The sequence below is a fragment of the Ruditapes philippinarum genome, unplaced genomic scaffold (assembly GCF_026571515.1).
Source record: "Ruditapes philippinarum isolate M1 unplaced genomic scaffold, ASM2657151v2 ctg219_1_1_1_1, whole genome shotgun sequence".
Lineage (NCBI taxonomy): Eukaryota > Metazoa > Mollusca > Bivalvia > Venerida > Veneridae > Ruditapes > Ruditapes philippinarum.
The window spans coordinates 115,142-132,091 of NW_026859162.1; the positions used below are offsets into that span (position 1 = coordinate 115,142).

The following is a 16,950-nucleotide window of genomic DNA, read 5'->3' on the forward strand; positions in this document are numbered from 1 at the left end:
TCCAGAAATATTTTTGAAGATTATCCAAATGACATATTTATATTTTTTTTATCAAGCTTTTTAAAGTCAAGGCCCCTGTGACCTTGACCTTTGACCCCAAAATCAATAGGGGTCATCTACTAATCATGACTAACCTCCATGCCAAATATGAAGACTGTGGGTCAAAGGAATCTCAAGTTATTGGGCGGACAAGGTTTTTTTAGTCAAGGCCCCTGTGACCTTGACCTTTGACCCAGTGATCTCAAAATCAATAGGGGTCATCTACTAATCATGACTAAACTCCATGCCAAATATGAAGACTGTGGGTCAAAGGAATCTCAAGTTATTGGGTGGACAAGCTTTTTAAAGTCAAGGCCCCTGTGCCCTTGACCTTTGGCCCAGTGACCCCAAAATCAATAGGGGTCATCTACTAATCATGACTAACCTCCATGCCAAATATGAAGACTGTGGGCCAAAGGAATCTCAAGTTATTGGGCAGACAAGCTTTTTAAAGTCAAGGCCCCTGTGACCTTGACCTTTGGCCCAGTGACCCCAAAATCATTAGGGGTCATCTACTAATTATGACTAACCTCCATGCCAAATATGAAGACTGTGGGCCAAAGGAATCTCAAGTAATTGGGCGGACAAGTAAAAACCGACAGATGGACGGGGAGAGGTCCGGACAAGCTGATTCCAGTATACCCCCCTTACAACTTTGTTGTGCGGTGGTATAATAAGTGAAAACAAACCATGAAAAAATTACATAATTATCATTATGGATGTTGTTGGTAAGTGAAAGACACATGATCTTCCACTTGATGCAATGTATCAATATATCTTTATAGAGCAGATGATAAAAATGCTCTTGATTCATAATAAATCACTTTAGAACTCAATCCAGAAATATTTTTAAGATTATCCAAATGACATATTTATATTTTTTTTATCTGAGATGCTGCAGAGCTAGGATGTCATATAACATAAAATATTTCAATCATTATCAATGCTATACTAGTAGTTAGTTTATAAGGATCTTTAAAACTATAATGAGCTCTGTGAACTAAATGCATTCAATGATTTTAAAGATACAGTTTTTGCACACATAGATTCAATCTGGAAGTTTCAAAGCTTTAAAAGGGAAATAAATTTTATTCAGTAAAACTAAATGAGCTGCATCACGACAAAACCAACATAATGGGTTTGCAACCAGCATGGATCCAGACCAGCCTGCGCATCTAGTCTGATCAGGATCCATGCTGTTCGCTTACAAACCCTATAACAAGTAAAGAAACTAATAGCAAACAGCATTGATCCTGATCAGACTGCGCGGATGCCAGGCTGGTCTGGATCCATGCTGGTCGCAAACCCATTATGTTGGTTTTGTCGTGACGCGGCTCAAATACTATAGTTAGTCTCAATGACCTACAATCGTAATGAGGATATGTGAAAACTTAAATGTGATATGATAACCATATCTATATGTGTGAAGTTTCTAGAGAATACCTACTACATAACCATTACAGCACTAAGGGAAGTTTCCAGTATAAACCTTTAACAGTTATGGTGATAGAGCTTGCAAGCAGTTACCAAAGTTTGTAAGTAACAACTTCCTTTTTACAGACATTTATTAGACATGAAACAAAATTACTTGCTTTAAGTCAACTTATGCAGGAGTGGACTAAACTTCCTGATCAAATTGTGAACAATGAACCAAAACTTAAGTGAATAAAATTCTTGGATTTAATTTTTTTTTATAAATACTGACATGCATATCATATAATTCTTTGACGTTCTTTGATAAATGTACATCATTATTTTTCTGCCAAATGAAAGCAAAGTTAGATAGATGCTGTCTGGTGAATAGGGGGAAAATAATAGATCCAACCTATGAGTTAATTGAAGGTTATTTAGATAATATAACACTCACCATGATAGAAACACGTCAGCAAAAGTTTCTGCTGCACAAAATAAAGCAAATACTATCCAATACATCATCCATTTTACCTGAAAAAACAACACAACAACAACACAAAATAAATACATCTAATCTTGTACATTGGACTGGTCAATCAAATTAGGCCCCACTGTGCCATTTTGAAACACAAATTTTCTGAAAGTTTATATCATAGATAAGTGGCTCAATTTTGTATTTGGATCCCAAGGATAATAAAACTAAATTAATGTCTTACTTATCAAATTCTCACACTGTAAGACTTTTTATTGACTCAAATGATCTGACTTCTACTGTAACTGAATGTCATAAATGATCCAAAATGTGTCTCTACAGTACAGACTACTGAAAATAATAATTCTATCTTCTGAACATATATTTTACATGGACATGTCCATCTTTCAATCTGGACATTTAGGAAAATTCAAAATACAGTTGACTCTCAATAAGTCAAAATCGCTTTACTCAAAAGTCCGCCTTAGTCGAATTATTTCTAAAGTCCCGTCAAATTTCCTTCTTTATCTTTGTATTTTAACTCCGCTTAGGTCAAATTTTGACTAACCGAGACTCCTGTTTAGTCGAAAAGAAAATTTGGTCCCGTCAATTAAAGTCCAACATATTTTCATCTAAATTAGTCGAAGTGTGAAAACAGCAGACTGATCAAAGGTCGGCGACATCAAGGTGAGATGTTGTCACTCGTGATTGTAATTTTTAATTGCCGGTCATCATGTATTATTAACACGTCGTAAAAGTGACTTTAATCCGTTTCAGGACTTAATTGTTTTTAAATTGGTTTTTAATTAAATTAAAATTTGATAACATTTCCTTAAGAAAGTTTACTCGTGCCAGTCTGACGGGGGTTAGTCAAATAAAAGCCTAGGTATTGGTGTGTGTTATCAACGTAAATGACATATGTATAATTAATGTTCTGTCATATTGCATACATTAATGTGAACTTTCGGTTCACGATAGTTGCTAATTTCGTTTTCGTCCGATGATCAATTAAATCAAATATAATTGCGTGTTTATGTTTGACATTAATATACATGTATTCAATTTTGAATTTATAATTTGTAGTTGTGAGCGATTTACCGTCATTTCATTGGTTAGATATTGCAGCATTGCCGCTAACAACAATAACAAACCTACTTCTTTGCGCATTCAATCAGGCACATGTATATACATGTACGAATGTCAACGTAATAGCGGTAGTTCCATGTTACTCGAAGTCCGTTTCTCTCGAAGTAAAATGCCCAGTCCCTTGGATTTCGAGTTACCGAGAGTCAACTGTAGTGTAATTCAAAATGGTGTGTCCTATTTAAAGGAATAAAGAACAGTGGAGACTATGATCAGACAACAAAGATGAGCAAGCTAATCTAGGTCTGCACTGATCATATAGGTAGAATGTGTTGTCTACAGGCAGGCTGTAAGATAAATACATTCTTATTTATAACACAATTATACAACATTTATAAAATATGAAGCATAAATAAGTATCTATAATAGGGCTGTCATTGATGGACAATTTTGAATCGATATATCGAGAGACAAATATCGACAATATATCAATATATCGACTTTAACAGTAAATACAATGAAAAACATTTAAATGTGTGTTATAAATTGGGATCATGGAGTTATGCATGCTTGTATTAGACTCAAATACTACAAACTAACAGAAAGTTTCTTTTTTCTGTTTATTTGTCACTGAAATTTGAAAACCGAGTTTAAAGTTCAAGTTAGCCTAGAAAACTGGAAAAAAGTGACTTCTCTTATTAGGCACAATTGAGAGGTATATTTTAACTAACAGAAATGAATAAATTTTAGCTTGTACCGATATTTGAAAATGTGTATAGATATTGTATCAGATGATGAATATCGATGATATATCAATATCGCGATATTCAATGACAGCCCTAATTACATACAAGTAAAATCTACACCAACCCATCAAATATAACTGAACTTGTACTTTCTTCAGTCATTATTGCACATAAATTTCCGAATTTCTATTTTTATCTCAAAGAGTATTATTTTCTTCAACTGGTTGTCATGCTCAAATAGCCATCCTGTTTACCATAGTAAAACACAACAATGCCACAGTTCCTCATTATTTCCTTACTTTTTATATTGAAATTTACTTGGGAGAGGACACTCATAAGCTGTCATAGTTTGTTAATATTGTTCATCATGCATAATGTAAATATATCGAATAAATATGTTTAAACCAACCTGTCAAATAAAACATGCTGTATATTGAATATTCCTTAATGTTTTCTGGACAGAATGTCTCTACATTATAATGCATTAGATTTCCTGATTTCCCTAATGCATCTACCTAATACCGAATATCTTTTTTTCTGATCTTTTTTTTGCTTTTTGGGGAGAAGAATGAGGGGATATTTTGTAAATCAAATGCAAGGTTCAGACTCATTTAACAGCTATGGTTGAAAATCTTATTTAAGCAGCATGAATGTAGTAAATTGATGAATTTACTTCATACTGAGGTTTCATTATTAATAAACAAATACCAGCCAGAAATCAATTTAATATCAACCAAAAGAAGCAAGGTTGCTCAAACCATGTTGCAGGGAACTTTACCTGTCTGTCAGGTCTATGAAACCTTGGTCATTTTTACTTGTTTCTTTATATAATTATATTTGTTTGTTTTAACTTGGCTTTATGTCATATCAATACAGTAATACATTATACAGTGTACCTGTAGCTCATCTGGAAACTTCCTGGTTTACAGCAGAGCTTTAAGAAGACCAAACATAACATATATGCCACTTATCAATAAAAGATCATTAACCTTCTTTAGGCAACTCATGAAATTATTCTTAGAGTCCCTGGAGGCCCTGGCAAGATTTGAAATTAACATACTTATGTTCATGTCATTATGTGTAGTGACACAAACCACCTGCACTCAATAAAACACAAAATTGAATCTTAATAATAATACAATCTTGGTACTTACATATTCTTTAACATTTTTCGTCTTCACAGCTTTATATGATGCATAGGCTGGGTACAGTGTCCCGAACACCAGTCTACAAAACAAGTACATAATAGGTATTAATGTATGTAAGGTGGTCAGGAGAATGGACACTGCGTGACGATGTATCACCCTCCCAATATATATACTATTCTCCGACCCATACTGGTCAACATACACAGTTACCAGTACAACCGTCAAAATGAACTTGAAACGCTTAGGTAATCTCCATACCAACTGTGCAAACCAGCATAGGCACGTCCAGAAATGTCTAACAAATGTCATAGTCCATATTATCTTATGTTTTCACTTTAAAATAATACAAAAACAGTATTTTTACATTCAATATAAAATTAACAAGTTCACAAGAATTCCAATGTTGATCCATATCCCTTTTACACCACATTAAATACCGTCATATCTTCTAAGACTGAATAATCCCGTTTTCATCAAATATACAATGTAACAAGTCCTTTTTAATTGAGGGCTCACTGTCCACTGCTTTTTTAAATTCCTTATAAATGTGTAAAACTAAAATATCTTATATCTAAAATGCATATTGCATGCATCGACTTATTTCCTCACATCTAAATGATACCTCCCACATAAACATCAATTCTTGTTATATAAAATCCATGAATCACACAGTATGATCTTATATGATTGCATTTAATGATCATATTATAGAAACAGTATCCTAACATTCCATATGTGTGTTATCATATGTGTTCACTCATGTAGAAACAGTTATTCTCATCCATCTACCTAAAGCTTATTGTAATAACAAACTTCTCAATACAATACATACACTGTCTACCTTCAACATTTATGGTAAACACTTAAAATTTCACAAGCAATTCCACATTCATTTTTGCTAAAACTTTAGTTTAATTACATATTCATGTTGTAAATTTATACAACCTCCATTTAAGTATTACATTTCAAGTCATTTCCTGGTTTGTCAAAACAGTCTCACACATGTAACATATATATGAATTATTCAGACAATGATTGTCTTCAGAGCTGCATCTTCTCTCACAGCTTAACAAATACTGCATTGAATTATTCCCGTCATATAAATCCTGTATTAACTATTTTCATCATACAACAACAATAACAACCAGACAGTTAGACTGTCTTAGCTGATAATTACACAACACGATTTTCAATAATTACCCAAAGATCTTCAATAAAAACCCAAAGATCTTCAATAAACACAAGTTTTTGCTCCAGAGGACCAACACAAATTTACTCTCTTACACAATATCCCTACACTCACATAATCTTCTCATCTCAACACAGAAAAAAAAACATATGTAACAATATGTGATACATAATAAAAAGCATCCATCAACAAAGATATAGACTAGACTGTACATAAGCAACTCCCTGGGAAAATATTTTCTAGAACATTTACTACAGGTATATCGTACAGCAGCTGGTGTTGGACACTGCACGCTGTAAAATAAATGCTACCTGTACAACCTGATAATTCAGAAGATTTTCCAGGCATTATGTTAGATTTATTATAGTTTTAAGTGTATGTGTGTACTAGACTCAACAATGCTGTTTACCATTCTGTTTATTATCAAACTTATCATAAAACATACAACTCTTTCTTCTCAAACACCTGTATACAGTAAAAAATAACCTTAAATTAAAGTGCATCTTACTTGCTAACTTTATAACAATAAAACTTTCATTATATTTGAAATGTTCATCAATGTCATTACTGCTCAATTTTTACATTTAGTAAATTATACTTAATTACGTAAATCTATAGAGCAGAGAACTATAAATACATGTATGCACAATATTTTACCTCTATTTCATTTTTTTGTCTGTCAAGAATTAATTAATCTAATTAATAAATTAAATTCTTGACAGAACAAAACAGCAGTCAAGTGTCTTAATCAATCTATAATACATTTTCTAATAAAAAAAAAAACCAAGCAAAAAAAATCAAACCATGAATTAAGGTTGAATCTCAGGTAAATGTAACATAAAAACAACAAAAAGGCCTTTCATTATAACATTAAATGTTAATACATTAATTTAACCAGGCAGACAGGTTGTAATGTACAAGTCCTGCTATTCAAATGGATTATATCCATCAAGCAGTAATGTTTTCTATAGGCAGCAAATAGCAAGTGGATAAAAAATTGATTTGGGTTTGGATAAGATCCTTACAAAGCAAGTATTTGTATAAACTTTGCTTACAAGGCGAATAGAAATAGACTTAAAATCCTACAAAAATAATAACAAATAACAAATTTATCTGCTGTAAAGTGACAAAAGGGACAAGCATTAGGGATAAATAAATAATATTTAGAGTATAATATTGTCATCTCTTTGACCAGTGATAATTTATGACTTGTGGTGATGTTTGAAAAACGATTTGTTCAGCCTTCCACAACTTTGTTGTACTTCACTGTCACAAATACTTTAAATTAATTAACAAACTTTCAGACAGTCACACAAGAATAAATGTTAAAGTTTTATTTAATAAAATAAACCTATTCTAGATTGCACCAATGGCAACCAAGACAAACATTCTATGAAACATATGCCTCTGGGCCTGCCTATTTCTTTACTTCTATGACAGGTTTGTAAAGGCCATACTCAAGTTGTTTTTTATTAAATATACATGTTCAAGCCTAGAAGCATAATTATGCATAGTAACTACAAATTTACAAAATAAAAAGTTCAGACTATGAAGTCAGTGAATCTTCAAAATACAAGCTAAACAACAGAAAATACAAACAGAACAAGAAGCTGATGCACTACAAGTATATACAATCAGAAATAAGTTGTAACGTTTATCACACATTCTGCTGAAGGAAATTGCTATTTGTTGTTTTTTGTCATATACTACAGCCAAGCAAATGTTGAAATAGATTTTTGCTTTCTTGTTGAGACATCTGTGACTGTTAGTGTGTTTGATAAAATTTCTTTCTTACTGTCAGTCTGAAGTTAATTACAGTCATTACTTCAGTAATTTGTTAAATTTTCAATCAATTTCAGACTAATGATGTCAAAATGTGATTGTTTTAGAATTTCATTGATTGAATTGACATGCAACTTTATTATTTCTTTGAAAATGGGTAACTGTGTAGATTAAACAGATTTATGTCTGGAGGCAGTAAAACTGTCAAAACACTGACATGGTTACATTACCTGTGATCCTGTATATGATTTTCTGATCTTTCACAGTTATTACACATGCAGATGGACTATTAAATACTGTTGGGTCACACCAACACTGTAATGGTTATGTAACAGTTTTCTAGCTTTACCAGTAGAGGAAATAACTTACATGACCCTTTGTGCATTATTCTAGGCACCAGATGTTACCTTAGTGGAATCATTGCATTCAGTCTGAATGCAATGATGATTCTGTAAGCTACATGTAGCCGAATAGCCTCCTCACATCAGAGTTCAAAGTATCCACAGTGCAAAATAAGAGTCAAACATAAGTCCACTGACAGTACTATTGAGATGAATTGCATCTTATCTGGTGGCACAGCTGCTGCATTAAGCCTTTCAAAATTGACTGGTTAATTTTCTTAGGTAAAATTCTACAGAATTTTATATTTTATGATAAATACACAGGTACATGTATATAGTTTTAACTACTTAACATTTATACTAACACCCCAGTTACACAGAGCCATCTGTGATTGATCGGTAGTTTTTTTTAGCCAAATTATGGAGTGAACCGATGACACCAATATCACCTATTGGTCACCTGTTTTCCACCTATCAACAGCTATTGGGGAAAGATAAGTTTTATCGGTGAAAAATTACTGATTGGGATTTTTATACATGTTTAAAATTCTCGATCGGTGAAAATATTTTACAAATAACCGACAGCAACCTATATCACGAGATATGCAAGCTCTTAATCACCGATATCGCCGAATATGAATCACCGGCCATATCTGACAGAAAGTGTTAAACCACTGATGACTAGCTATCAAACACCGATTAATCAGCGTTACGCCCGATTTACAAACGATCAAAACCGATAATATTTCAGCATTTTTACCACCGATCCAACCCCGTTTGGGTTTGCTTTCGGTCAACACAGAAAACCAGAAATAAAATCATGCATGACAACCGATCATAACAGCGAGTAAATTTAAAATCAAATGACCGATTGGGGACTGACCGTCTGTGTAACTGGCCCTTAACATATCACGGTTATAACAGCTGGTACTAAGGAAGCAGACATTATATTAAGGGCTGTCTATTGCCAGGCATTTTGAAGTGAGAAGGGGATACATTTTACATAATACGAGAGCAAATTGCTTCACAATACACCTATGCCTCCATAAATAATGGAATGGCTCTCTGTAACCATCACTATGTCAAGTCCCGACATAAAATTGATGATTTTTCAGCTTTTCTTGTGTTATTTTAAATTGATTTTAAAGTTATTTCATACAAAACAAATTCCTACAATGAGTCTCTGAACTTGATGAAGCAAAAATCTCAGCCAATAGTGTCATATTCATGATACAAAGTTATATTTTTTTTTCAGTTTTCTCCTGATTGAACAATACTACTTTACAATGCTTTTATGTAGTTAGATATTGATTAGGCTTCAATTTCAGCCAACAATGTAATGTCTTTTCTTGGCCATTTGAGTTTTGCATCACACTAGTCATTATCACTGCACAGTCTTTTTATGTTATCCACAACACAATGTACTGTCCATATTAATTATCAATATCACTTTTTATCAGGGTTCTAGCCCACAGTCATGTAAGTCAGGAATTTCTTAGGGCATGTTGCAAAAAAATTAAAATTACTGTGCAATTGGCTCGGCTTGAAATACTGAAATTAGCAGTAGTCTGATAGCCTGTGACTACCGAATTTCTCTTTGGGCTACCAATATTTCGCAGTAAAAAGCCAGACTTGGCTACCATATTTTAAAGGCAATTTAAACAACTGTTTTAGAACAAATGAATTGTGCTAGTGTAATATCTTCCATGCTAGTGAAATTTCAATCTGCTAGTCCAACCAGCCTAGTGATTCATTTTCAAATCAGAATTCCGTACACTGTGATTGCTTGAAGGGGAGAATATGTAAGCAATATGAGCTTAAGAAGTATCTGCCAGTTTTGCATTTAAGTAATTTATGACTTTTATTTGAAAAAAAAAAGAGTTTTCAATAGAGCTTACACATCTAAATCAATGTAATTTATTACCTTTTACATGTGTTTACAAAATCAAAACAGAAGTAAAAAGCTAAATAGTTCCATAAATGTGTATATCTTATTATTCTTTACACTTATTCTTTAACCTTATTTTGTTAGTCATGGAACACAACAAAATATCACAAAAACAAACTTTTACATCACAGATATTCAGTTACACAGCATTATTCAAGGATATTATATATATATACATTGAAGAAAATTATAGTTTGCATGCATTGCTCCTTTAATTATTGACTGACAGCAATTTTACCCCCACAACAAAAATCACACCATACATATATATATGAGCCATCTTCATGCAGGTACAGGATACTCCAGTTTTCACCCTTTAGAAACATCACTAACACACAGTGCAATCAATGGCATTTTCAAAAATATCCAATGACCTGCCAGTCATATGTTTAGATTTTTCACAAAATTTATCCAAGTTTCTTACTTGTTTGGCACCAACTGTCAATGCTAGTTTATTAACTTTTTCACCTCCATTAATAGGAGAGTCAAAAGTACAAACAAAGCTACCGAAATGTTTGGTTAAGGAAGAAAGAATTACAATGACAGAGAAATATCAAAAGTTCAAAAATATCACCATGTCTGTGGTAATGATATATTTTACCGTGGCCATCATTCAAATATTTTCCCTGCCCTCTAAACAATAATTATGAGTGTTTATATCAGTGTTAAGGTTAAGACAAAAAAATACTTTATTTTAAATTTCTTTTTCCTAATCAATAATTACATGTCTGAATAATTTACATCCAAAATCAATCTATTTCGGGCAACACATCTCTATTTTAAGTTCAATTCACATCAATCAACAATTGATTTTTTGTTTAAAAGCAAACAAATCATATATTTTTTAAAGTTTAAACCCTTGAATGGTGTCTAACACAGCAAATATTTTCATTGAAATATATGACAGTCCAAGAATTCTAATGCAGATAGTATTCTGGAAAAATTGGCAATGGAGTTAGACTTCTAGTTTCACTTTTTGCAAGTTTAATATAGATTAATATGCTAATTAGAGTTTGTTTTCCTATTTATTTCAACTATTTATTGTGTTTGCAACTGAAAAAATAAACACCTGTAATACAGCATCAGTATTTGACTGTTTAAATTAGTTTTGTTCTCAGTTTTTGTTATAACTTACTGCAAGTAATCTAAATCATGTTTCTTACTGTTAAAAGAAAAAAAAAAGATGCCCAATAATCCTTCTCCCTTATCAACTCCTTGTTCAACAAACAACATCAAAGGTATACGCCACTAACTAAAGCCACAAATGACACAATCATACCACAATAACTGAAGATTTGTCTCATACAACATGCGATAACCTGATGGCTAGAACCTAAATATCAACACCTGACACCAATCAGACATCATGAAACTTAATCAATTGTTAAAATCATATAGTTCCTCCTAACTGACTAATTTTGATCACATGAAGTCAAAGGCTACTATCTCCCATAAAGTCTATTGATCCATTCACATGCATCTTAAAGCATTGCCCTGACTTAGTTAAACTTATAGTCAAATGTTAAAGCACATATTGTTTAATCTCCTAATAAAGTTAACACTTAGAATTTTGCAAGGACTACTGCCTTATTTTCTATGCTTTATATGTAACTACTTGAAAAAGTATGCGTAGATCCCTAGTTTAACTGGTTGGAGACCTGACGATAAAAAATAAAAATAAAATAAAAAGTAAAGAATTTACCTACTTATAACTTTGTGATACGAGCCTTTTTGTAGGGCAAAAACAACAATATATCCATTGTCTTTGGTCAATTCCATGATAAAAAATAATAAAATATGTTAAAACAATAAACATACTCACTATTGAAAACATTGAATACATTAAACATTTTCTACATACCCGGTAAATAAATGTTTAACACAAAATGGGGGGGGGGTGAAGTGTCTCAATCAAAAGGTCGTCAGAAAGTGGATGAATTTATGGACTTTTATAGAAATGTGGTTTTTTGAACCAGTAAAATGTTATGTTTTATTGCATGTTAAATGTAAATGAGTTAAATAAATTATTACATGTTTTTTTGTTTCTGAATTATTTACTAAACAAATATTTACTGGTTGGAGACCACCAAACCCTGACGACCTTTAAAATGCATGATTTTTTTTTTTATTTGTTCAGTGGTTCAGTCGCTTTTATATCAACAGTGACTGCATGTTTGGTCTATAATTAAGTAAGTAAATTTATTTCAATTTTCGTTCATGGTAATATTTTTTTTTTCAAGAACGTTGACATTGAAAATTTGGACGCCAAGAGTGTATTACCTGACCTCTTATACTATCTATAATCATTTGCAAAGTAAATAACAGAATATCCAAAACTTCAGCATTTGCTGCTGAAATATTTTATATCACATTAAAAATGAAAAATAAAAACACCAAAGCTTTTATTAAATTAAATCAGCATCATGGACATATCTGTCCGGACACATGGTACTGATGTGTGGACAATTTAGGTAATTTTGATACCCTCCTTCACAGGCCTCAGATATAAATGTCAACATAACCAGAAATAAACAAACTAGTCTGTTAGTTATGAGAAGAACCTAGCAGTTCTGTGTCAAATTTTCAAATCTCTAGCTTTAACATTTTAGCGAGCTCAACGAGCTAGCCCGAAGGGCCTGCTCGCAAAGCAAGCTTTACGGCAACGCGAGTACCTTTTGAAAACTTTCGTCTGAAGTACCGAATTGGACACATCGCAACTTTTTGAATTACAAGATAACAATAAAAGCCGATGTACTCTGAATGAAAACGGAAGCGTAGACTGGTGTCCTGCGCACTTATATAGGAACAATAATAGAAAGGAGGAACCAGAATAAACGGAAGCAGTGTATAAAATACCGAATGACAATTTTAAAACGGAAAATGTAAAATAAAAATGGATGATTATTTTAAACTATCTTACGGTAAAAAAAAATCGAGCTTGCTTTCAGGCTTTGCCTTTTTCATATTAAAATCTGTATGGAAAAATGTTAAAAAAGTGTCCGGTTGGTGGTCCCTGACCAGCACTCTTAGAAAAGTCTGTAAATTGTCCTTTAATTAAAAACTTATTAATTAAATAATACTAAAAATAATTAAAATAAACACATAAAAGCATTATTTTGTTGGCTTATTTATTTTATAGAAAAAAATTGGATATAATAATAGCGAGCTCGACAAGCTGGCCCGAAGGGCCTGCTCGCAAAGCGAGCTTTACGGTAACGCGAGTACCTGCTAAGTGATGGTTTTGAAAACTTTCGTCCGAAGTACCGAATTGGACACATCGCAACCTTTCGAATTTAAAGATAACGATAAAAACTGAGGAATTCTGACTGAAAATGGATGTGTAGACTGGTCACCCGCGCACGTCTATGGGAACCATAATTGGACAGGAAACCAGAATAACGGAAGCTGTCGATAAAATATCCAATGAAAGTTTTAAAACGGAAATGTAAAATGAAAATTGAAGGCGCCATTTTGTTTGAAAAATCTGATAAATAAAAACAATTTTTTGTCGAATTTTGTTGTGAAAACTATCTAGAATGAAAGAAAATGGTCTAACTAAGAAAATGAATCCGAACACCAATATCTTTTATTTAGTCGTTAACGCTGTACAGACGTTTAAAATATTGTTTACGTGACGTCACAATGTAGCGCCAAACAGCACGTGCAAAACAAACAAATCAAGTACGCTATTTTAATGTCACAAACGTTTTAAGTTTTACATTTATTTCACTTTTAAGAATCTTTATTTCGCTTGAAAAATTATAGAGTGAAATAAAATAAACAAAGTTTTATCAACATTGTCAAAAGTCGTTATTCATTTAACGACAGGGGCGGAGCCATATTTAACACAGTACGTGTAACGTCACATGCACTCGTCACTGCATTTGAAATAAAAATGAGCGATTATTTCATACTATTTCACGTTAAAAGTACATCGAGCTCGCTTTGTGGCTTTGCCTTTTTCATATTAAGGTGAAGTGTCTTACTGATTTTGGGAGGTGAAGTGTCTGGGGGTGAAGTGTCTTGCTACCAAAGATTCTATGTCTTATAACTGTTTAAGACCTTACCTTCTGCAAAACATTCAACATTATTTTGTTTAAGAAGTCATAAAAAATCAAACTTTGTGGTGGGGTACAGCAAAAACTGTAAAATTTAAAAGCCAAAAGGCAAAGTAAAAAACAACAAAAACATAGCAACAAATTTTCAAATTTCTATCTAATATTGTGAACAAATATAAAAGTCTGAAAGTCTTAATCAATACTTACATAACTACTCTCGAAAGAATTGCAGAAACCATTTTTGAATAGGTTTTGCAAAAGAAACTTGCAATCTTTTTACGTCGCACTGATACAAATTCAAATTTAATCGGCAGCCATTTTATGACGAATGGATCATGTGACTTCCAAGCTATTATCACGTACAACCGTAAAACCGGTGTATGGGATAACAGAAAGCGGGAAAACCGATAAATCGTATATTTAAGGAAAAACTTAAGATAAGATGTTTCTTAAATATCACTTAAGATTTTTCTTAGAAAAAAACGCTGATTTTAAGATTTTCTTATTTATAAGGTCATATATAAGGATAAAATATGATAAACAAGATCAACAAGGAAAGGCGGCGTTCAATGAACGCAACCCCCATATGACCCAGCAACAAGAACCAATGGCAAGGAGCAATAATTTAAGATAATATTATGATGTATATTGAATACGGACCCAGCTCCAAATTTTTTCATGCAAATTTCGACTGTAAATAATATTTTCTTTTTCATTCTTTCGGTTATGATGTGGTGTCCGTGGAACTTATGTTTTCTTCTCATTTTAAATTTATATAATTTATTTGCATGTATTAATCTAATGGTAATCTACATTTCACAGCACCAAGATTCACGGAATAAAATTTACAAAAGGCAATGATAAATAAAGGTACAGTACAGTATCAATTTACCGTACAGTACAGTTCTTTTCTTTAATTACGGCCACAAATTAAAGTTAAACTTCAAATAAAGGTATTTGCTATGAATTTAAGTCAAACAAGAGAAAAGTTTAATAAGCAACGGTATATCAGCCCTGTTGTTAAAATCTTAGTAAAAAACGTTTATAAACACACCATGTTTTTTTTTGGTGGGGGTGTTGTTGTTGTTTTTTGTTTGTTTCTTTTTACTTCACCACTTGACAATAAAAACTCTCTCTGTTGCATTATTTGTCTAAGTATAATGTTATATGGCCGGATTTTAATTAATAGCATTTTTTTTTATGTTAGTAAAGAAGACACAGTCACTTACAGTATAGTTTATACTTTGATTGCAGCGAACGTATTAAAAGTGCACTGTTTTAATTGCAATCAGAGACTTGAATATAGCTCTGTGTTGCAATTAAAACCATGGACAGTGTAAATAAATATGTACATGTATATTACAATATGCTGCAAATCCCTCATGTTTAACTTGTCAGCAAAGTCTCTCTGCAAAGTATACCGACCCTTCACTCCTAATACATCTTTTGCTGTATTAAAAACCCGTATTCAATGACATATCAACAAACATTTGAAAGTTTAATATATATATATATATATATATAAACTTTTCATGAGCAGATAATGTATCGCATGATAAAATTATAACATTTTGATATACCAAAACCAAAGTACGAGATATTTTTTATTCTGGATGAGAATCTAGCCTCCAGACCATACATACACGAAATAGCAGGCCCGGATCCACCTGGGCCTTAAGGGGCTAAAGCCCCTCAAACACCTTGGCCTACAAAAATCTATCAAATATAGCATATTGCGGGTAAATATTAGCAAAAACTGACTTAAGATAAATGTAAGTCGCTAAATCCTTGTATATTGGAGCCTGGACCTCTGCTGGGTTTCCCGTCAGTCAAAACACTGTATGTTGTCTTGGTTAGGTTCTGGTTGTTTAAAAGGATCCAAAACATAAAAAGAAACACCATGTAGCAGTTCTACTTAATATTATTATACTGTATATATAAAACACCTGATATGTTACACATATTTTATATCATGATCATGTCCATTCCACTTCACAAACTACTCCTCTCCAAACGTATGATACAAGGTGATTAACAACAAGGTGACCTGTAAAATACATTACAAATCCTTACTTTATAACTTGCAATACAATACAATCTCTGAAAGAAATCATTCATCTTCTCAAATAAATAATACATAAACATTAAAGGATACCTTTCATATAAAGTAAGTGGAATCTAGTGGCTTACACTCTTATTAACTAAACCTTAACATAGAAGGTTGAATATTACAATTTACAAATAAAGTTATCACCTATTAAAAACAATATAGTCACATCATACATGTACAATAACAATAATTTAACTCACCAGTGTATGGCACTGTCCACAATTATAAATAACACCTGCATAAACTCTCTCAACCGCCTCCTCACACTGTGACTATCAGTAAAACTGTAAATTTAGAGGTTATATTAAAACATGTGATAAGATATTGAAGATATCAAGTGATATTTAGATTTGTTAAAGAAAGTAGTCCCGTACCGCCATTTTGATAGTTTCATGTACATAAATTCTATGTATTAAATAAGTTACCAAAAGCTCACGATTTAATTAACACTCATTACTGAAAATGGATGTAAACAACAGTAGGTCAAATTATACCTCTATACAATTGAAGTATTTTCTATAGCAGGACCAATTTTAAAAAGCATCTGCCTGACTGTCTGGAAAATCCTTTTTTAATAGTTTTACCATAGAAATCAGTAAATATTAAGTTGTTTTTCTTTGA

General features: G+C 32.3%; 1 protein-coding gene and 1 long non-coding RNA gene across 8 annotated transcripts in view; both read right to left on the minus strand.

The window, feature by feature from the left end:
- The window catches only part of LOC132755470 (receptor expression-enhancing protein 1-like), a 40,193-nt gene extending 25,642 nt beyond the window's left edge, over positions 1-14,551 (minus strand). For all 7 annotated transcript variants that reach the window (XM_060746344.1, XM_060746343.1, XM_060746342.1 and 4 more), the window contains exons 1-3: positions 14,427-14,551; positions 4,908-4,980; positions 1,907-1,983 (exon numbers count right to left, since the gene is read on the minus strand). In XM_060746344.1, the coding sequence (XP_060602327.1) occupies positions 1,907-1,983; positions 4,908-4,980; positions 14,427-14,458 (182 nt within the window). In that variant the 5' untranslated portion in view covers positions 14,459-14,551. The remainder of the gene's footprint in view (positions 1-1,906; positions 1,984-4,907; positions 4,981-14,426) is intronic.
- A 1,574-nt stretch (positions 14,552-16,125) lies between these two features.
- LOC132755490 (uncharacterized) lies at positions 16,126-16,825 on the minus strand. The gene is made up of 2 exons (XR_009629218.1): positions 16,530-16,825; positions 16,126-16,266 (listed from the first exon to the last, which is right to left on the minus strand). It is a non-coding gene; the product is annotated as an uncharacterized LOC132755490 (long non-coding RNA).
- Between the last annotated feature and the right edge of the window lie 125 nt (positions 16,826-16,950).